The 22,828-nt window shown below is 44.4% G+C and overlaps 1 protein-coding gene across 1 annotated transcript; it reads left to right on the top strand.

The window, feature by feature from the left end:
• The first annotated feature begins 1,159 nt into the window (after nt 1-1,159).
• Nucleotides 1,160-22,827, top strand: LOC118516408. The gene is made up of 4 exons (XM_036062271.1): nt 1,160-1,888; nt 20,184-20,319; nt 20,949-21,459; nt 21,539-22,827. The coding sequence occupies exons 1-4, from the start codon at nt 1,816-1,818 to the stop codon at nt 21,722-21,724; spliced, it is 906 nt and encodes a 301-aa protein (XP_035918164.1). The 5' UTR covers nt 1,160-1,815; the 3' UTR covers nt 21,725-22,827.
• Nucleotide 22,828: the final 1 nt, after the last annotated feature.

Raw genomic sequence — 22,828 nt, 5'->3', positions numbered from 1 at the left:
TTGACTTGTTGACAGTTGGGATGTTTGATTGCTAGCAGACTATAAACTGGGTAGGGAAATTTAAAATCCTTAAAGTCCTTGTGCATGCAGTTAGGAATTAAAAGTGTTGGTATATTACCAAGAATATTACAGCGCAGGTCTTCACACGGCAGGACCATGGCTCAAATCTCACCCATACTCCGGCCGTACGCAGGGCAAAGTACTTTGCTGCGGGTAAAATTAGGTCACAGAAAGCCAGAAATGGCAGGCGGAGACCTTTAGAGATTAGAGTGCCAAGGAAGAAGAAGATGTTACCAATAAATATTCCCGATTTATTGTAAAACCGGTACATCCAAGGCTTATAGTTTTATTCCATTAATAAAAATTCTTCTCTCATTAGTTACTACTATTAGGGTCACCTCATTCAAACGTTTAGTAAAATCTAATATTATAACAAACATTAAAGACCTATCCCTATGTCCTAGACGCATTTAATCTTAGTTAAAATTTGGACTAGACTGGATAACTTAAATTTAAACACATCTTAAGTGCCACAAAACTAAAGGCAGAAGAGTTTGCTTGCGATCGAAAATTCAGCCACAGTGTTGTATCATGCTACGCAACATCTTTAACCATCGTGCAACATAGCTCGATGATTCATCCAGTCAGGACGGTGATATGCCAGATGTGTCAAACCCACTGCCAGTTCACCCTATTTCGGTCACGTTTGTTCATTACCGAATAAAGATGACGTCGTTTGCAACACTAACTTGTGTGGGTAAAAACTTTTTTAAATCAGTTTTTTACACATTTTGATTTGTTTCTATGGAAAACACTATAGGCAATGTTACTTTACCCTGGGTTTTCTTAGCGACTTCTCCTAGGTTATTCCGGCCAGACTTATTCATACCTTGGAGCGGGATAGTTCGATCCGGATTCGGATTAGATACTTTGGAAGTTCTATCATCCAAAAAATACGTCACTCGAACGCGGGTCCTCCCAGCAATAAACTTCATGGTTTATAAACCCCATTAACAGCCTTGTGCACATTGAGAGAAAGATTCTTACGGGAATCAAGTGCACACTTCAGACTTGTCGCATGAACACTTCATCCTTCCTAATGTTCATTTCGTGAGAAAAGCAAGCATAAAGGTAGCGTGCATCCAACTGCGAAACAAAAATAACAGTTCAGTAACTAAACTGGTGTCGTGGCGAGTGGTCGAGGCTGCCTAACTCTCATTTTCGCTCCCCGCCAGCTACGAGCAAACCATGTGCACAGCCAACTCTGACCGTTAGGAGCGTGAATATTTAAAAACGTAACGGTTACTCGGTTTTAAAAAAGGTCTAATATAACTCGCAGATTCCAAAACTAGAGACGAGCTGAAGTCGGTGTTCGGTATCGCACTGCTGGTCAGAGGTTAGATTAAAATTTTATCACTGTTCGACAACTATTTTCGCGTACGTGCCGTGATGAACTAGGGCAGACCTACAACTGTTAGAAGCCATAAAATTGAAACGCTGTCGGTGAAAAGTAACATACGGATCGTTTAGTAGTGACCAACGCAGGCCCCCAGTTAGCGTGAATCGATTGAAAATCACATGAATTGTTGATGGTTTTCTATCGCCGGCAGAAGAAGTGTTTAACGGAACCATTTTCCGCAAGTGAGTGGAATTTATATGTGTGTGTGTGTGTGTGTGTGTGTGTGTGAAAGTGAGCCAAAAAGTAAAAATATAAAGCTGCTCTCGTGATCTCCTACAACGTGATTGAAATAACCAATTATTTCACAACAAACAAAAAAAGAATCAACACAGAAATAGGAAGAAACAAACAGCAGAATGCTTCCTGTTTTAACGGATTTCAGTACATTCTACAACAGACTCTGTCTAGTGGTGACAGTATTTATAACCGGTAAGTGTCAAACTAACGCTACCGCGATTCGCGGGACAGTAGAGAAAGCTTTACTTTGAGATGTTAATAATAAGATTTATAATCGATCATCATTACCTCAATGTTTGTAAATTTGTTTGATTAAGCTATTACGTCTTTTGCACAGTTTATTTAAAGGCCGCAAGCCATAGCAGATTTCAGGGCCAAACACGGGCCACACTTTAATTTAATTTTTTAATTTAATCAATTATAAAAGGTGAAAGGTCCAGATCACAATTCGGTATCGATTCTGGCAAACTTCAATCAAAGAACCCCATTTTCATTATTCTGGTCGTGATCCCACAACACAACAAATTTTCTCAAATGATCTGAGATGTTTTATTCTATCCAGGCTTGATGCAAATGTTAACAACGCTCCTCTTTTATCATTTTTAAAGCACATTAAAGTGTTATTAAACTGTTAAAAAAATTCCGGTATGATACAAATGAAAGATTTATCTTATCGTCTCCGGTCAGCTGCAACGCAATACGCATTATCATCTCACGTCGGCAAACATCTTGTGGCCAGTACATCATACGATGTGTTAAATATGTCACACTACCTCAAAGCTGGTTAAAACCTGTTCGAAGGCCGTCGAGTCACTGGCGGCCCAAAAACAAACCGTGGCAGTATATTGTGTCAAATAAAGTGATGTTTGCATACCCTCAGCCTTATGCCTTATTAAACAGGCAGCCATTTTGCCAAACATTTGCAAAGATGTACGAATCTCTTGGGTCATCGAAACCTCTTCCAGCGCTTAAAAAGGCTCACATTTCAGGCCTGTGAACAGGGGGCCAAATATTAAGGGATTTGGTTGGCCGTTAGCTCGCTGTTTGACTGGCAGTTAAAAACTTGTTTGAACGGGGTTGATTTTTAGTCATACGGACTTTTTAAATATTCAATTTCTGGGCAGTTTCTTTAAAAAATATTTAATAGGAGTTCCTTAATACAGGAAATCAAACATCTAACAACGATCTACGATCGCTCCAGCTGGAAGTAAAAGCACAAAACCTATAATAAGTCTAATTGACAATTTAGCCATTCATAGAAATCAGCATGTTTTTGCATTGTAATCACCTTCTGTGTGAAATCGAAGGATCGTACGATCGATTGTGTAACCGTGACTCGCACACAATCATCATCTACTCACGCCATGGAATTGAATTGAGTTAGGGAAATCTCCATCAATCATACTTCAACGTCACCCCGCATTCTCGTATTACCTACCAGTTGGGGTATTCCACGGCACGATCCCCCTCGGGAATAAGGCCACTGGCAGCTGATAAGAACACTTGTACACATATTTAAGCATTATTGTAAAGTCATATGATCAGTCGTGTGTCAGCTGTAACTGATTGGGCAGTTTACGTTTATGCATAGTCTGCTGGCCGTAAAATAATGTTATACATGTTTAAAATACTTTTAATAAATTTTCACCACAAAATTAAAATAAAATTTCACAAATTCAATTTCCTCGTCAGTGATCTATGTTGACGTCGATCTTATGCTTGCGAGCTTTAACGACCAAACATTCCCAAACTTAAGTGGTGCGCGTAACAATCTGGCCACTTCTATAGGTGTGTGCATGCGATAGGACTGCGAGTAGAAATCGTTCATTCGCTTTACTATGAAGGTTATGAATGAACGACACCACCATTAGCTGCATTCAATCAAACCTTTCCATACGCACACTGGTGTGGCTCGTGATGAATTTAATTTTTAAATTGCTACAATCGTTCCGAACTATGTTCCGACTACCGGTTATCTGTGGTTGTCGTCCATTTTTTTTTCCTATATTCACCTTACAGCACTAAATCGTGCCAACAGAAGCAACCAACCTGCCAACCGGTGATCAGCTTTAATTTGGTTTTTTGGTTAATTGCCAACGAATTTCGGTGTCATACCGGTGGACAGGTTAAGTCTTGTGCACACAGACCGACGAGTCATCGACGGCCAAATTTAGCTGCATAAATTCGAAGTTGACTGTCAGGGCTGTACAAATCAAAAAGCGTCCGTTCCGATAATGAATGCAAGTTCGTCAACCAAATAAAGGTTTCAAAATTTAAAGTGGGAAAGAAGAACAAGCCTTTATAAGCGTAAAGGAAAGGAATGTTGTATATACGCTGTTGAATGATACCGAACAGCCAATCACAACCGTCCCGACGAATCGTACGATACGGTGACGTCACGCTGTGGCAACTCACCTGAATCAACAGAAAATGGTTCCAACGCGGTTGGCGCGAGGCGGAATTTGGCATAACACCACCCCCTTCCCCCGTGCGGCTGTGAAAGAAGACCCCAAAACGTTTGCAGCACACAACTATGGTAGAAAATGCGCGCGTCGGCAGACCGACTGTGCCCACCCTTTCTCGAACGATGCAGCTTATGTTTTTAGGTTATGCTGCGGCTGCCCTTGCGCAGCCAGACGGCTAGCACGCAACTTTCGCTAGGATCGGATGGTTTCGCACGTCTGGCTTGCCATTGCGTACCGGTGTGGATATCGGTGAATGTAAGTTCCCAACCGTTGGTTGTCGGGTTTCAGACACCGTTCGATTCGTCATGGCTTGCGGGAGCTATGCATGAGCGGGAGCAGGTGCAGGTTTCGCGAACGTATAGTTTACTTTAAAGGTGGCAACCTGGAACCTGGAAACAGTTGATCGGTGCTGCAATAGGTACAAAGGCTCGGTAGAAAATTGTTTTATCATAAAGACATAAATATGGTTCATGTAGTGTATTATTTTTTTACAAAGGGTTTTCAGCATATTTAAACCAGACTTAAACCCACCTTTATTTTGCAATGTGCAAATAGAAACAATGTCCATACACTTGCTCACCGTGCGAAATGGTAAAGTTGCAAAACAGCTTGCACCAACACTACCTAGCCCTGTGTCAAAGCTCTGTGTGAAGCGCTGCTGGCTACGATCACTCACATTGTGCAGGTAAGCTTGTTCCGCTTTTTGGTCCGTTCTCCTTTCACGGCTACCACCGATCGCGAGTGGGTTTGCGTGCGGCAAGTTGCGTTATATGCTCTTCGAAGCGAAACGCCGGTTTTGCTGCCCGCTTCGCACAGGCCAAGGTCGGTTACAGTGATGAGCAGAATCCAGATCATTCGTTGACTCAACTCATTAGACCAATTACGAACTGAGCCATCCCGAAACGAAACACGCTTCCCGTTCTCGCTAATTTGCATAGAATTTTAAAGGCAAGCGGAAGATGCGAAATTTACCACCACCAATACCTTTCCCAACCGTATGCCGAGCTGTATTTGTGTACAGAAGATAAGATAACTGCGATGTCGTATGACATTCCATTTTGAGTGAAAAGGCCACTCTCATGGTCAGGTAGCTTTGGAAACAAGTTCCACCAACCCGGTGGTTCCACGCTATTCTTCTCTCAAAAAAGTCATCGACCTGATCATATAAGGGCAAGGAAGTAAACTTTTTCCGAAAGAAAATCACGCGATCCACACAGAACGAGACACAATCAAACATCGCTGTTGTTCTCTGCCAATTGTTCCCGGCGACGACCTTCTAGATTGTTGTTGCTCGGCGAAAAAGATAATGCGTATTTAAGCTCATGTGAAACCTCCTTTGCCTGATCAACACGTGGCTTTTGTTAGCGTGATTGGTTTATTATGATCGATGATCGTACGGCCATGTCGATCAAACTGGTTGCAAAGGTGCGCCTTCACCAGTTCGAGGTGGGACCGGACTACGTAGAAGGGCTTGCTTGCTTTGCTCACGTGTCAGTGGCGGACACAGCGTCCCTATCGGGTTGTTAATTCACTGAACGGAATTAAATGGTTTGTCTGTAATTAAAAACACTTTTAATCTACATTTATATGGTAATTGTCACCTACAGTTTCGTAATCGTTCCTAGTCGTTTTTTAAGACATTTTCTATGCGATCTTTTGTTTAAATATTTCAAAAGTAGAATATGGTGCGATAAATGCTGTTCCTGATTTATAACCTGAAAGGGTAGACCCTCGCGTAGTGGTCGAACGACCTCCTAGGTTATGCCTGCCATTTCAAGCTTACTAGACTTAATGATAGACGTAGTTGGATAGTCAAGGCCTCACTAGGAGGGTGACGGTCAATGTGGGAGTTGAACCCTGGACCTACCGTGTGAAGACCGGCGCCATTGTCATCTCTGCCATCGCACTGACTATGTGAAGCATTTCCAGGTGAAAGTGCAAGTACTTCACCGTCCAGTATCGTCACCTAGAACAGAGTCTCGATTTGTCGCGAACATTACTCGCTCATTCCGAAATCCCTGTCAAATATCAAAACTCAAACAGTGTAACATCCGTAGGGTAGACAGAGCAAATCGACAAGCGTCCCAAAGTCATCTTGCCCGTAAACATTGCGCATTGTTACGCATCATCTTCCCGCCGGTACCACCACTGCTTCCTACTTTACTGTTTGGTTTGTATTTTTTCACGTGCTGCGACTTTCCGTTGTGGATTTTTGTTTAGGTCGCACCGTCCCCGGGTGGTGGTTTTAGGAAGTGATTGCGACTGAAAATAACCTTCTAACCACAACCACAATATCGGGCCGCCGTGCATAAACACTATGCCATCGGATGATTTCGCTGCGACTGCAAAATAGAACTTCGCTGCGACGATCCCGGGTGACGAGCGTGTGGCGTGATTTGCGCAAATGCTGCCACACCGTGAATGAAGGATGGCAAATCTTGCGCCAATCGTTTTTGCTTTCATTGAGAGGTGATCTTTTACCTGGTTTTTTGGCTGTCGATTGCTTACGAGGTGCGAAGCATTTTTTTTTTTGTTTGGGGAATTTCCACATTGATCATTACTGCTCGATTGCTCTAATGATGCCAATACAATGAGGACCTAAGAAAACCTTCCGGAGTGCCTTTTTTGCTGATTGACGTCAATGGAATCACAAAAAGGTGGTTTTTTAGACTTGATAAATGAGTTTGTAAACGATACTTTACTGCATTCTTGAGTTGTGATTGCTCAGTAAATACGGGAAATATTTTACCTTTCAACGATCACATTAATGTTTCAGTTAGTTGACAACTTTCATCGTTAAGAATAACTACCCTACCCGGAAAAGATCGCTCCTGGATTCAACGCCGAACGTTGACCGCAAAAAAAAAGAAGTTTGCTCAGAAATTCTACGGCGTCAATCATTCCAATTGAGCTTTATTGATTTAATTGACTGTGTCCATATTCTCACCGCTCGTAAGTTTCGCTCCTGTCCGAAGATGCTACGTACCAAGCATAAGGTTTCCAGAACTGTCACCAGTTGGACGAATGCGTGGAGAGCAGGTCAATGGTTCGGCATTGACCCGAAAAGATTGCTGTGACAGTCAAAATTGCAATCGTCGTGTAGTGGCCGCATTCCGGGCCCTTTTTGGTGGGCTCGACCTCAAAGCTACCCCCCAAGCTGCCCGTGTGACGAGTACAGCCGCACTATGTATCCGTCCCGTTTGGTTGTCTGTTGGGCTTCTCCAACAGTTGCCACTCCAGAGCGGTACTGCAGGCGCCCGTGATGAGGGGGTATTTACGTCAATGAACGTAGAGTACAGGCAATCATTGAAGGTGACGGCGAAAGAAGGTACTCAAAACAAAATTCATCAAAAAACACGCAAGTACGCACACCCTTCAAAGTGGCCCCCCCGGCGAACGGGCGGGGAATACCATCCCATTCTCGTCTTATTCTCGGCAGACAGACGAAGAAGAAGCAGAAAACGTTACGTCAATGGTATTTTTGCTTCGTTTGCTCTTGCCCTCCTCCGTTCGGTGTCCGGTTTAGTCCGGTTCGTCTTAACACTGGCTTGCGATCATCGATGCGTCAGGTGTATTCACCTAACCTTGCACGTGGAACTCGTTGGAGTGGTGCACGGCGTCTGTGTTCGTGCAATCGTTTGCCGAGCCCCCAGCGCTGATTGGTGGACGCACATCGTACGATATTCGTGAAGCACGCTCGCATACTCTCCCTTCCAACTTACGTTACGCGACCGCATATCTTCGTATCATTTGGCGTTTCATGCACAGCGTGGAGAGAACGATCAACACTCCTACAGGCGTCGGTCGGCTGCAGCGCCGCAATTAGATAGCATCGTCGCGCTAATTTGTGTTTTGCTGTGTCGGTCCGATGCACATTGCCGATCGTCACTTGTACCGCGCGGTGATCGGTGGAATCGGGGTTCAAGTTTTTGTAGCGCGAAATGAATGCACCCTTGAGGTTGCTTCGTAACACTACGATGAACTGAGATCACGGGGTGAGTTGTGAAGCGTTACACGCTGTGAGCAAAATGATCTCAGGGCGTACGCTCGAACGTGGCACTGCGATGTTGCATCGGCATGATACAACCCAGCGCAACACCATGGAAAACCAAACCATCGTGTTTCGTGACCTACCTTAACTTTATATTTTATTGAAATGGAGAAATGTACAAATGAAATTACTTGAAGAGTTGGTGGGAAATTTGCGGAAAATTCTAACAAATATTATACGCTGGCTTTGCCTCAATTGACCTGGACTTCTATTCATTTAGAAATTTTATTAAAAGTTTTTGGCGGCCCTATAGGCACGTAGGGCATAGGCAAAGTAAGCCAAAAATCCCAGGCATGACCTAAAGAGGTCGTTCGACTCTTCTTTGGAAAAATTTGAATTTTTATTGGCGATTTTTCTGGATGGATAGGTCTGGTTTTGTAAATGCCGAAAATTCTAATAATCTTCTTATAAATTATTTGTTTTTATTATGAGTTAAACTAGAGAAATTAGTAATAAAAAGAACTTAATAAAACTGAGCTAAACTTTTGTCCTCAGTTATTGACCAACATTGGAGCTACCAGCGCGAGTTCTGTTCCCAATCATTGATTACTCTTATCTAGACAATGCCGCGTCATTGTCACATTGTCTTATCGTCTTCTTATGTCACGTCTATCTAACCCTTTAATCGACTGGCTGAACCGGTTTGGTCCGGGCTCCTGACGCCGGCACTAATATCCGTTTGCTACAATAATAATCCTTTCCGGTTATTAGCAGATATTAGCGTTAATCCGTCGATTTAACTCGCGTTAATTAATCGGTGCGAGTATTTGTGGCTTATCGTGCCATAAAACAAAAACAAAAACGCTTTTATTGTTTTTACCTTCACCTGAGTTCCCACGGGATGATTAAAAATGTGTTTAATTTCGTAGGTCTTCTACACCGTCCAACAGCCTCCCAGAACGCCCCGATATAATTAGAGCACACTCTCTAAGCAAACGTCCCTCTCCGTAGAGCGCCACTTTTCCCGTTCCACTACCATGAAACCATGAAGATACCTATTTTTAAACCGAATCCAATTTTCTCATAAAAACTGGTTACGGCGAAATTGTGTCTCTTCTTGTGTGCAGCATGATTTGCGATGACATCGGTTTCGACATCGGACGGGACACGATTGGCACGGCAGAACTTTAGCACCGATGGCGTAGGTTAGGGTTGTATAATTTTGCAAAAAAAAAATAAAAAAATCCGGACAACGCACTTCTCACCAGTAAACATGCCGGTCGTGACGGCGTGGAGCAGGACAAAGTACAATTTTGTCAACATTCGCTTACGGCTCACTGTACGTCACAACAGCGTATTGTCGGGCTGTCCGTTGTCGTGTGGTAGCTTCGCAACATGAAACCCCACGTGAGCGTGCGTCGACCGGAGCGTCCAGAATCTGGGCTAATTGATCTGTTTGTACGAGCGGGCGAGAATCTAATGGCAATTCATTTCCATTTATTTTCATTTAAAATGAAAAAGGGGGAAAGTAAGAACGGTGACAAGATGTTTTGTTCTTGCGAAGATTTTTGCGACGCTATTGTATCACTTATTTTGCTGTAAACAGTTTGCGCTATTTTGGTTTCGTTCCTTTCACTATTAAGAAGACAGGGGAGAGAAGCTGCCAGAAATGCACGTGTGATACGGCATGGTCAGTATTTATAGCCTTCGAAGGTAGCGGATCATTACGTGTGGCCTAGTTGTTAAATTTGCATGACAGATGTTTGAATTTGCAACATTGTACCTACACGGCACAATTAAGGCTGATGTTTGATGCATTCAAACCTAACCCAGTGTTCGCAACATTTTATTTAAGGATTGCTCAATTTTTAAAAAATCTGCAAAATGGACTCCGTTTAAGTCATATTTTAAATTCTCACTTTAAGAAGCACGTCCGTCTGGAAGTATTCAATATAAACGTTCTACTTTTAATGAAGAAAGAAAATTTTCTCTTTTTGGCTGTTCACCATAACTTAAGTCACAAACGACCACACGCACAATGGCACAATTTTCTTTCCACGATGGGTTTCACACAATGAAAAATGCGAAGCAATTGTTTCTGGTGCTTTACCGTTGCCAATGTACTCCGTTGCCAACTGCACCTCGCGTGCACGAGACCGAGTGTTTGAACGAGCAACGTTGGGTAAAATATTCAAGCACAGTCCATTCAATTACACTGCACAGTGCGAGAACGGAAGTGAAGGCTTTTTCCATACCACCAAAGCCTTTCCCCCATTTCATTCGACAACTCCTCGATGGATTCTAGGCGAGTCTGTGTAATGGGCATAATTTATAGTCTTCACTCGGACGTACAGCACGGTGCTTACTTCAAAACTTCTTCAGTATCTCCCACTCTCAACTAATACCCCAGCTTGCTCGCGAATCGGAAATAGATTAGGGAATCATTCGTATCGCACAGATAATTAATGCATCCACAGCCCCTCTCTCGGGCGGTATGGTGTGGTTCACGTACACACCATCATTCTTGCCGGTGAAAAGTGAAAAGCCCTTCGCTTTACAACAGGTGTCAACAAGTGGGAAAACAGGCCTCCCCATCTTGTGTGCGAGAATAAAAGGTGCCATTTCCTGGGTTTGCTAAGCGTTTCAATACGGTGCTGTGACGGAGCTCGTGCTTGCAGATGTGCCGCATGGGTGTGGCTAATGACAATTAGATTGAAATTACTACAAATTAATCGCATGCTTGAAATGTTCGCGAGAATGGAATGCTGCCCGGCGGACTGGAAACAATCCCGCAGCAGCGCACATTCGGGCCGACCGTTCCTTTACGATTTGGGTGGGGGGGGGGGGGGTTGGGGGGATTTGGAATTCACCGCTGTACAGTTTAATGCGACGTTTGAAGTGGACACACAGTGACCGGTGGTGTTGGGTCTGCAAAGCACATGAGGGGCAAATATGCTAAGCATTCGGTGAAACACTAGGCGTCTCCATCGGACGGTCACATTGCTTGCGTGGTTAGGTTGTTGAGGGATTCTTAGAATTACTAAACAGTCTGCGAAATTCTCTACATAAATATATTTAAAAAGTATGAATAAATATCCTAACGTATAAAATTATTAAGAACAAAATATAGCATCGACCATGCTTTAAACCACTTCGTACTCAATTTACTTACTAATTCTTTGCTCCGGTTCCCTTGTCCAGGATGCATCATAAGAGGATTAATTTACCATCAAGAAAAGCTTTCCCTTTTTTTCTCTTTCCGCATACTTTTTTTATATTTTAAACTGCACAACAAAATCACGGAAAACAAACAACCTAACAGAACGCTCCGGCAAAGGATTAAAAATTAGCTGGAATCATTTTTAACAAACAAAACACGGAAAAATTATCTCCAGCACCAGGCACCAGGCAGATGATTATCTGCAGCGCAATTGGAACACAAAACCGCTTACGAACGGTTGCAAAAAAAAAACGGAGAAAAAAAAAGAGAGCGTATAACTCGTTTTCAAAACTAACCATTTTCAGCGTGACATAAACCCCGAAAGCGACCATTCGCCGCTACTTCCCCGACAGGGACACCTTGACGGTTCCAAAAACCCACACACCCTACCGTTCGCTAGCACCACGCCCCGCTTGTTTCGCATGATGTGGCAAATTAATAATTTATGCATTAAGTTTACATCCTGCACCTGCAGCGTGTACTGTACGCAGCGGAATGGGACACTCTTCAGCACTATCATCAGGCACCTAGGTGAATGGTGTTGCCAGCTAGGGAAAAGGGAAAAGGATAATCCGCGCCCGGTGAAAGATGCCGGTGAGAAAGAAAGGACACAAAGCCCGTTTAGTAGGGTGCCGCACCAGGCGGTGGGAGCTCACTCTGCACCGACATGTACATCCGTTTGCCGGTGCTGAGAGCCACATGTGTTTCCGGCTCTGTTTGCCTCTTCCGGTACGGAATGTGTCGAGATTGGGCCTAAAGTCAGTACCGGCTGGACAGGTGGTGGTGAAGTTTGCGGCATTGTTTTGCTGAGTAAATTTGATACCTTTTTTCGGCATAAATCTGACCTTCTAGAAGCTCGCGTACAATCGGCGGTTAACGAAAAATTTTATTTATGCACCTCGGTTTTAAATTCTTCCATCCACCGTTTTGCTCCTGCCCCATTCGACACGAGCAAAAAGGTTGATGAATAGCTAATCGTCGTGACTGGGCACTAAAAGAGAATTTTGCTTGGTGGAAACAAAAAAAAAATACACCTCAGCAAATTTTGCCATTTTTTCCTTTCGCAGGATGCTCATCGCAACTTCGTTAAGTTTCAAAGTAATAGGCTTGTCTGGGCTGGTTCATATTTTAAACTAAGCAACAACCAACAAAACAGGCCTTCAAAATAGAAGGTTAGCAAAGCACGGAGAGAACAGAAAAAACCATAATCACCAAAACGGAAATGCTTTACGCCAGGGCGAAAACGATTAACATGCAACCCCGTGTGTTGAGTCGCTGCTTCTTCGGCGGGAGTTGTTGATGGGTTTGAAATGGCCGAACGTGTAGTTGTTGTGGAGGAGGTGGAGGTGGGGTGCCAATTTTGCACCCGATCTCGGGCTCCGGCCGGGCGTAGAATGGGCAAAACATATCCATCATGTTATTCGAAAGCCATCCTCAGGTAGCAACGGAACGATGGTAAAAGTTTTCTAGTTTGCGGGTTTCAGCCTTCTGCCGGTTGCTGTGGCTGGTGCGTTGTACTACCCTGGAATGGTGTGTCCTTTTTTTCAAAAAACACCAACCGGACATGTTTTATGCAAGAAAGCAAAGGGAAAATAAAAAAAGGCACTAAAACGGTTAGTTAGAAGGTGAAACAAAAAAAAAACAGGAGCAGCAGCAGCACCCCGGGTTAGAATTAAAAGCGGAAGGAAGTGGAAAAAAATGAGATGTCGGTATTAAAACGATCCCGGTGTTTCAGTGTTTCCCGGGTAAAACGCTTTCTGGTCGCAAGTTTGCACATTTTTCTAGCGCACTCTACTAGCAGCGGGAAACTGTGGACGGGGTTTTCCTTTCCATCTACTAGGCAGCGTGTGGCCATTTCGCATCGCAAAGGATTAAGTCACGCCGTATCTCTGATCCTTGGCAGCAAGCAGAAGCGGTAGCAATTGCCGGTGGAAGAAATTACAAAACACGAGAAAAAAACCTTAACAGGGGATTCTCCAACGAAGGAGGTATTTGCAAGCACAGCGAAAAAAAAACAACAAAAATCCGATCTATTAGAAGGTGTGAAATGGTTCTCTCCATCTGTATCCATAAATATTGTAGCCGGAGTTTGTTGCCTAATTAGATTGTGGTTTAGGGTGGTTCGGCATACTGTTTTGCTGTAGCCCTTGTGCCTCCACTGTACAGATCAAATCGCCACGCAATGGAAGGTGCTTAATGTGGTTAAAGGTATTAGAGGACCGTTCAAGCTCACGCGGTAAAGCTGACCTCAATTACACGACTCAAAACTTTGTTGGTTTCAAGGACAAACGCCAAGGTTTGGCGCAACTGCAGCGTGCGGTGGTTACATTGCAGCTTCCCGCAGAAAGTTTCCCAACATGGAAAGACAAACAGGAGGTTCCTTGCTGCAGGTTGCAGCTTTTGGAGCCGAAAGTTCCACAAAACGACGCCCTGATATTCAAATAGCAGCTTCTTGAATCGTTGCGAGCATCACAGCGCGAGGCACGTATAAAACCCTGACCTACACGGTTGTGCTTGCGTTTAATCACATCACCGTAGCGTACCGTCAGTTTCATCAGGCTTCGAAGCACTCCCCCCCGGATGGACTGGTGGCTTGTGTCGCTACTATCCGGGATCAACCGGGTTTTCCAACCCGAAGGTGACCAGAAGATCCTTGCATTTAAATTTATTTAACAGCCTGCCGGGTTGTTTGCTTTGCTGTTCGATTGTAACCACAAGCGGCGGTATCCGTTTCACCGCACAAACAGGCATTAGGTGCAGTCGTAGCTGCTGCATACCGCTACTAGGCGCATTTATTCTTCTCGCTTGACGCTCAGCTCGGCTGCACACAGTGTGGTGCGAAGCTTTTGCAAGCAGCAAAAAAAACAGAAAGCGGAAGAGTGACTTTCCCCGGCAACCCGTCCCGAGCTCGTCCCGAGCCGGACAAAGAAAAAGCGGGTTGGCGACGATTTAGACCGTCCCGCCGGACTCGGTGAGCGATTTGTTTGCGGTGAATGGTTCAATTGATTTAAATTCAACCATTCTGCCATTGTAAAAGTATCGCTGCGAACAGGACGAAACGCCTGACGGTGATGGAAGAACCGACCGGACCGGAGCGAGAGACTTCATGCTTTTTCCTGCCCGATAACGTTCGATACCGATGGACAGTGTGCAAATGTTTGCCCTGCGCTGCTATACCGGGTAAACAGACAAGCGGCGGACAAGCGGGAAAGCAACCCGGGCGATGTTTGTGTTTGTGCAACGATGCAAAGGATGAACTTTGTGGTCAGTTGAGTTTGATTGTGGTGGTGCGAGTGCGGGCCGGAGCGTGGCGCAGGCAAGCAACATATTAAAGCTTTCCCACCCGAAGCAAAGGCTGAGAAGGAGCTTCTCTTCGCAAGCGCAGTGCTGGTGTGAGGTGCGGGAAGCCGCTGGTACAAGGCAAGCACGCTTCACTAGTTTGTTGTAATTGTCCCTTGACGATGGTGACGTGTGATTTGCGATTCAATTGCAAACGACTCCTTTACCGGGCCCTCGGGGTTGAGAACGCAACACATGCGCTCATCATTCGTGCATTAGCGTGAATGGCATTGAATATGCAAAACTATCTGACCCGGCGTGAATATTTCTGGTTGTTTCTATCCACCGGCTACCGAAGCGTGAAGCAATGTTGGGATAACTAAAACACGCCCCACAACCCCACACCCGGCTCGACGATTGATTCGGACCGGGTGGTTATACTTTATGTGAAATCAAATGAACTGAAGCCAATATGCAATGCACGTTGATTCAATGCGCTTCGTGTTCGAGCGTTCGAGGTGTGTTTACTGTTCGGCTTTGGTTGGCGGTAGGACGGTCCGACCGTGCGATTATGTTGCCCAGCTAAACCGATGGGCTACGGTGCACTAATGACCTTGCCGGCTAGTCGCCAAATAGCCATTCATATCACATTTTTTTCTCATTAGTTTTTCCTTTTTTTTGTGGAGGGCGGCTAGTGGGTGAAATTGGTAGAGACGCCGTTTGCTCTGTGGAGTGGAGGTGTATTGAAATGATTAGATGGTGTTTTGTTTGGTTACACTACACCAATCTAGCCACGAAATCGCGCAAACATGGTTCGCGAATGTGTTTGATGTCAGCAGCGTGATGGATTAGATTTTTATGAGCTGTGATTTTATGGAACACACGTTAGCACTTAAATTTGATGTTTTTGATTAAAAATATTTTAAATGTTTTGTTGCTAATAAGCTAAATTAATTTTATGTCTGAAGTGAAAATTTGGTGATAAGGGTAATGCGTTGCATTGCCTGCATTTAGGCGCAAATTATTTGTTTCGGTGGAATCCTTACAAAGAGCATGAATAAATAATTACGAACAAAAAGGCTGTTGCTCCCAATTGAATTCTCCACGTTAAACGAACCGTTAAATGTAGATATTACGAATTCCAACAGTCGAACATCCAGGATTCAATTGAATGCTATTCACTGAATAATTTTAACTTCAAACAACGTTTTCGGCATAAACTGCTGTCTATATTATAAAATCATTTTTAAGTCCGATAAAAACCCAAAGGACGTATAAATTTCATCACGTGTTGTGCTTCAAATTATCATCCAAAATCCTCCATTCTATGATATGATATGATGAGTTCAGTAATTAAAATCTCACCACATCCATTGATACATTAATCTACCCGCTGCACGAGTATCCTTGCGCTCGGTAATTGAAATCTGTACCGGCAGCAAGCGGCGGTGCAGATTCTCGTCCGTTAGGTGTGCCTCTATTTGAAAACACTGAACAGGGGCCGGGGAGCGTTTTTCTCCAAAATTCGCTAACTGTCGATGATGCTAGCGTTGTGAGGTGCTGGTGACGAGCACGAGACAAACATTTGCACTGGAAATGGACGACCTACAGCAGGAGTCGTCCGGGTCCTCAGGGTGGTGGTAAAGTGCTACAAAGTTCCAACATTTTGTGCCATTGTTTGGAATTTTCATGATCCCGCGCGCGCGTGTGTGTGTGTGTATCTGTTGTTCATATTGCATATTAAATTTCCGCATGATTTTAATTTTACTCCACTGCACAAGTCAAACGACCTCGTGAAGGGGATTCGGTAGGGTGAGCAACACCGGTAAGCACTGGACTCACATAATTGCAGCAGATCACTGCTGCTCGCAACACACTTAACAGGTCGGCCAAACTACCTGACCGGCGAAGGCTGTATGCCACACATTTCAAACCCCGGTTCATTGCAACTTCGTCGCATTCACAGGTTGACCGAAGCCGAGATGTATGGTGCTACGGCTTTCGCCTGCTGTAGCTGCGTTTGTGGCCGTTGTCGCGTGAGTCCCGTCCCATTTTTTGGCCATAGTTCCCCCTGGACGGACAGGTACCGGACTGTTGCCACGGCTCGATATTTCGCCAACAACTTCCCGTGGGGTGCATCCGCTGTGTTTCGTGCTGAATATTCATTAATAATGGTTGCAGTTCATCGCTGCAAAACCGGGGCCGGTTTTCCATTTCTCCCTGTAAAAAAACACTCACACACACACACACACAGGTGGAAAGCCGAAAGATCGACGCAGTGGCACCAACTGAGGCCTCGGTCGAGACGCGCTAAAGAGAGAGAGAGAAGGGTTTTTCGGGAGTAAAACAAGCTACAGCCAGAAGCAGGTGATGCGGGTTGCATACGTTGCCGGGGCATTGTTGCGAAAATTTAAATAAATGATAGCAGCATGCTTAAGCCGGACGTTCGGGGTTGTAGCTGTCGGGATCTTGATCCCGTTTGCAAAAGTAACTGCAACTGGAACCACATCGAAAAGATGCGGAAGGGGAAGCAGCTGGTCTCCTTTTTTTTGCCTTCTATTTATTTTTCGGGATTCAACAAGGGTAGAAAAATAATTTACTCCGCCGAGAACACTCGGGCGAGCAAAAAAAAAAAAAAGAAGCTCGAGTAATCGACCAAACGACGTGCAATCTGCCTAACCAAGCCACAGAAACCGAAACGGAATTTTCACCGTTCATCAGCAGCACCAGCGACAGTGGGGTCCTCGGAGGATAACAACGCAAACGAACGTAAAGCGAAATGCTCTAGCTTCAAGAAACCCGCAACAGAAGAAGAGAAACGAAAAAAAAAACGCCACCCCAAAGGATAGCATCTTTTTGCACGTGCAGATGAAGCTTCCATCTTGCGCTACCTTGCCTTTGCCGTACCCGCAACACAAATTATAATGCAACACATTATCTGTCAAACGATCCACCTAGGATTTCGTTCCCGCTTTCACGTTCCCCCGTGCTTCGGGTGAGCCGGTCGGAATCATTTGCATTTGTTGCGCCATTATTACGAAGGTGCGAAGGTGTTGGTGAGCGGGATAGCCGGCGTAAACCGTTGCTACAAAACCGTTGGTCTTGAGGTGTTGAGGTTGACCGCGTGCACTTAAACGGTTTTCGGGGAAGCTGGCCAGGAACTTGCAGCAGAAAGGTGGAGATTTAATTGAAAAGCAATGATTGCGGTTGATTTTAAATTAACGCGCCGACTGGAGATAAACAGATGCTGATGATCATTACAGGTTGGCAAAAAAGCGGGTTCGGTTGAAGAATTGTTACAAAAGCGATGTGGGAAATTTGAATCAAAGTTCTTTACAAAAATGTGTCGCTTTCTGCTTGAGGGCTTCATGCTTGGTGATTTACTCTTTCACATTAAATTTTTTTATGTAACGTGTACGTTTGATTGTGAAGGTATGCTAGGTAAAAGGACCAGGTTTCTTACTCTACATATTTGTGGAAAATTTAAACAAGTGACCAAATTTAACGGATGATTTAAATAGAGACATGAAAATGAAATATTGTTTTATGATCTTTAAGATGAATATTTCATAGCTAGGGTAGTTCGGCCTAGCCCCTGACAGTCCGCAGTCCAGCCCAAATCCATAAATCGCTGGCTTGTCTCGAGACTATGAAAACTAGGGAATGGAATAATGAATCCTAGTGGGGATTTGAATCTTTGATTCCCAATCCTAATCAGGGAAGACTGATGCAAGCAAACAACAGTATTATTCGAACTCAATCACTCTTATCCAATCCTTATCAAATCCCAATCAAAACCCAATCGAATCCTAAACGGCTCACAACCGAATCACAAAGGAATGCCAATCGAATCCCAATCGAATCCTAACTGAATCCTAATCGAATCCCAATCGAATTCCAATCGGACTCGGATTGGATTTGGATCATTCCTCTTTTTTCTTGGCCTAACGATCTCTTAAGTACACGCCTGCCATTTTTGGCTTACTGGACTTAGAGATACCGCAAAGTCAGTCACCCTGATCCTACCGTGTGAAGACCGGCGTCGCTGTCGCCTCGGCCACCGTACCGTTTGGATCATTATTGAATTCGAATTGGAATCGGATCCGAATCGGATTCGATTCCGTCAATTAGGTTCGAATGCGATTCAAATCTTTCTAGGTATTGGATCTTCGAATCTCGCATCTAAGGCAAACTCATTAAGTTTTTTATCTAATAAAACTATTTAAAAAAATGTTACAAAAAATATTGTTACAAAAAATAGAACATACAAGAATTGGAAAACCAATTTATATAAATGGCTTATACAACATCAATATAAAGCCAATTTATAGAAAAGTAGGTAAGCAATAAAAAAGATGTCAATAAATAGTTAAACAGTCCATAAATCTCACAAATAGAAAGTGACACTATGTTTTACCTTTATAAATAGAATTATAAACAGTTTTATGTTAAGTTCTGTAGCAAGTTATTGCCCTTTACGTTTGATTCCTGATATTTCTGCATCAGCTTCAACCCATGTTTAACTTCCGCAAAGGATGAGTTTGCTTTCCGATCTGAAAAAAAAATTGAAAATCTTTGTGTAATCGGAAATCTCGCCCCGGATGTGATCAGACGAACGTTAATGATGGAGTTCAATCCATTTTTTTTATCTGGCTTCTCTCTTGCCGCAATGTCTTTGAGCAAAAGTAGATAAAAAGTTTTGGCGGTGTGTAACCACCGAACGGCAGCAACAACAACAGCTCACACCCGTTCAATAGGTTCCAGCTGGAATGGTGTTTTTTGAATAACAAAAAAGTCCCCATCATGTTCTACACGTCCCGAGGTGTCATAATTTGCAAGAACTTATTCTTGGTGAGCTTTGTGCGAGTGGGAGAAAGAAAAAATGTATCCAATCCAGGAGGACGCGAATGAAAGTTTCCCCTTTCCAAACGGGGGGCACAAAACTTTCCAACGACCAACATTTATTTCCAACGTCCATCCGTTTATTATGCGTTCGGTTAAAAACTCCACATTATCGAAGTCAAAGTTGCATCTCGCTGCATAAGATGAGGTTGCAACAGCGAAAAAAAAAGGAAGATGAAATTTCATATCAAACCGTGGTCAAGCGTAGCAAAGAAGCATAGTTTGTTGCCATGTTTTCCTTGCCCGAACATCCGAACTTAACTTACCCGGGCACTTCCACCGATTCGATCCGACACCGCTCCGTGGAGATGGTCGTTGGGATTTGCAAAAAAAATCACCTCATTCTAAATGAATTTTTAATTTGAAAAACTTTCGAGTGGAGTAGTTCCAGGGGAAACGGGGATAGGGAAAATTCTTTCGATGAATTTACACTTCGAGCGTTATTTTTTGACGTGCATTTTAATTGGTTCGTTCCACTTCTTTCAATTTCTAACTTTTCTTTTCCCTCCTTCTTCTTTCTTTTCATGGACTCTATACCGACTTTGCTGGCGTCCCGTGTTCTACCACCGACGTGAAATGACCACATCGACGACACCGTGGTAACTGGGATTTGTTATACCTCCCTGGCAGTGAATCTTGGACGAATACGGGCCGATAACTGTGGACAGGAGGAGCTGGCCAAGTGTGCCCGCCCGTTCCAGGTGATACAATCGACGACGGATCTGTCCATAGCGACGAAAAAGGAGGATCTGGATAAAATATGCCCGTAAGTTTGCGTTCCGCTAATAAATTGTACTTACTTGGCCACGTTCGTCCGTTCGTTCGTTCAGTGCTGGACACTTTTTTTTCACGCTGGTCAAAATCTTGCTCATTGTTCTGCACATAAATCATTCCCCCTACTGCTGCTGGGGGGGGGGGGGGGGATGGGCTGGCCGAGAGACTTTATGGTGGATGTAGACGTGAAGAGCAATTAACACAAAGTGTCATTGCAGATTGTTGAGAGTGCGGCACTCGGACGACTTTCGGTTGGAAGGTGTTAGCGTGTGGAAGATACAGCAAAGTCCTCGTTGTCCCGGTAATCCTGGCACGAGATTAGTTTGAATGTATTTTACTTGCCAGCGTTTTATTTGCCTTCCGGGTGTGCTGGACATTACAAATTTATTTGACTTTCATTGTTGGTGGTTTAATAAACGGAAGGCTTGTTAAATTTTTGAAGACTGCGGTGGCGAAATTTTGTCTTCTGGACACGTGCCAGCATTGGCAGACATGTTATGCAAAAGAAGTTCGCTTTGGTTGGAACAAGTGTCATATTCAAAAAAATCTTTAAATTCTAATATATATCTTCAAACTCTAATCCCATAACGGTCTGCTTTTACTTAAACTGTATCATTTCAGTGACCTAAATAATGGACTCCACTGCATCCGTAGCTACACGCGCCGTTGCATGACGCTGGAGCAGCGAAACCGCTTCAACAAGCTGTACAACGGCACACACCAGTTCGTGCGAGACCTCTGCCGCGAGGGTGACTACCAACGCGAATTCCTTTCTCACGCACCCTGCCTGCAGCTGGTGCGGCCAGACTACGAAGTGTGCGGCCGGCGGTATCACCTCACCGTGATGGCAATATCGCAACAGTCCCAGCCCGACGAGCATCAGCACCAGCACCAGCACGGACATCATGGCCACCATCAGCCGGACGCAGAGTTGGACGGACATCAGCACGAACGGCGCCATCGCAACCATCGGACGGCAAGCCGCACCGATGAGGATGACGTGCGGACGGTGTGCTGTTCGTTCATGGAGTATCTAGACTGTTCGGAGGCGGCCGCCAAAAATACTTGCGGTCACGAAACGGCCCGATTCACACGCGGATTCCTGGACAAAATGTCGTCGACGTTAATAAAGGTGCGTTTTCTCGGAGGTTTCCTCCGATGTCCTTTCAAGGTTATAGGGAACTAACAGGAACTGTTTTCTTTCGTTCCAGATGTACTGTGAAGATTACTACAAGTCAAACAAATGTCCAGCAATGTACACATCGTCCTCAAGCAGCCATTGGAGTCAATTGCACAGTGCGGTGCTGCTACTAGTTCCCACGATCATCACCACGATCACCAGCTGGACAGCTTCCTGGTGGACGTTTCGACCAGACGCTTCGTTACGGTTACGATAATCTACGCCCGGGACCGTTCGCCACTGTAACCATCCCTTCTCAAAAAAGGCTTCAATCCAACCTGCTTCCCCCCCTCTCCCGGCTGATGCACCGTTCTAGATTCTATTCAGCTGTAATGTAATTGTAGTTTAGCGGCCTAGCTCTAATTCGATTCACTCACGTTCCGTATTTTCGACGGCATGCCTAGGTAGTAATTATAGCTCCACCAAACGTGGAAACGTTTAACGTACAATGTTTTTGTTTTTGCTGTTTTTGTTTGCCTTTTAAGTTTAATTTAAAACAAAATGGCAAAGCCTTGTTAGCTTAAGACACCACCACCACCATAAAGTAGAATGACAAATTAATTTAAAACAACCGAATGATCCGTGTCCCTCCCCCCGGTCAGGGATCGGCTCTCCCGTCGCAAAGCGTAATTGGCAAATTGGATTCAATCCAGGCCACGGCACAGAGCAGTTCGTTTGTGAAATTGTGCTCCATCAACCTATCAAGCGCTAGAACGTCGATCAGCGATGGCGCTCTGGTTGGCGCTAGCATCGACCTTAAGCTTCCGTACCACCCGTGGCGAACTCACCGCACCGATGGGTGCAATTAGGGTTAATTTATTTATTAGAAACCATCGGCGGTGTGGTTCGACATGTGGTGTGGCGCAAACATTGTCGATCGCGTAACGACAATATGGCGATCGGCAAGAGCCTCGAGTTTGTTGCTGATACGACGTTCCTTTTTTCTCCCCTTTTTTGCCAGATACCGAAGATGTAGATAGTATTCTAGTTAATGCGTTCCGGCGGACAGTCTAGACGAGTACAGTTCAAACAGGTCAGCCGTGCCAGTCATAGAGCGTAGGTTCAGAGCACATGCGTTCTGTGTCGGTTGCTATCCTATCATTTCTCTTCTAGACAAAATCGAACGTCAAAAGTCAAGCGTGATGATAGCTTTGGTAAGCAACACTTGTATAGTAACTAATGTAGCTTAGCGTGTATTGTTTCTGTAGGGATGTCGAGTTAGGGCACGGGATAACCATAACTTGAATATTGTCGTTGAATATGAGCATTACATACCAATTACACCGATAACATGAAAATATAAACTATCCGTCAAATCAAC

The sequence above is a fragment of the Anopheles stephensi genome, unplaced genomic scaffold (genome assembly GCF_013141755.1).
Source record: "Anopheles stephensi strain Indian unplaced genomic scaffold, UCI_ANSTEP_V1.0 ucontig29, whole genome shotgun sequence".
NCBI classification, from domain to species: Eukaryota; Metazoa; Arthropoda; class Insecta; order Diptera; family Culicidae; genus Anopheles; species Anopheles stephensi.
The sequence above is the reverse complement of the archived record's forward strand: the minus strand, read 5'-3'. Positions and strand labels throughout refer to the sequence as shown.

What these genes read in the sequence shown, in the direction of transcription:
- LOC118516408 (XM_036062271.1), top strand. Translation starts at nt 1,816, where the DNA reads ATGCTTCCTGTTTTAACGGATTTCAGTACATTCTACAACAGACTCTGT. An exon ending in GGTGACAGTATTTATAACCG is followed by an intron (nt 1,889 to 20,183) that starts GTAAGTGTCAAA and finishes CCTCCCTGGCAG; the next exon opens with TGAATCTTGGACGAATACGG. An exon ending in TGTCGTCGACGTTAATAAAG is followed by an intron (nt 21,460 to 21,538) that starts GTGCGTTTTCTC and finishes CTTTCGTTCCAG; the next exon opens with ATGTACTGTGAAGATTACTA.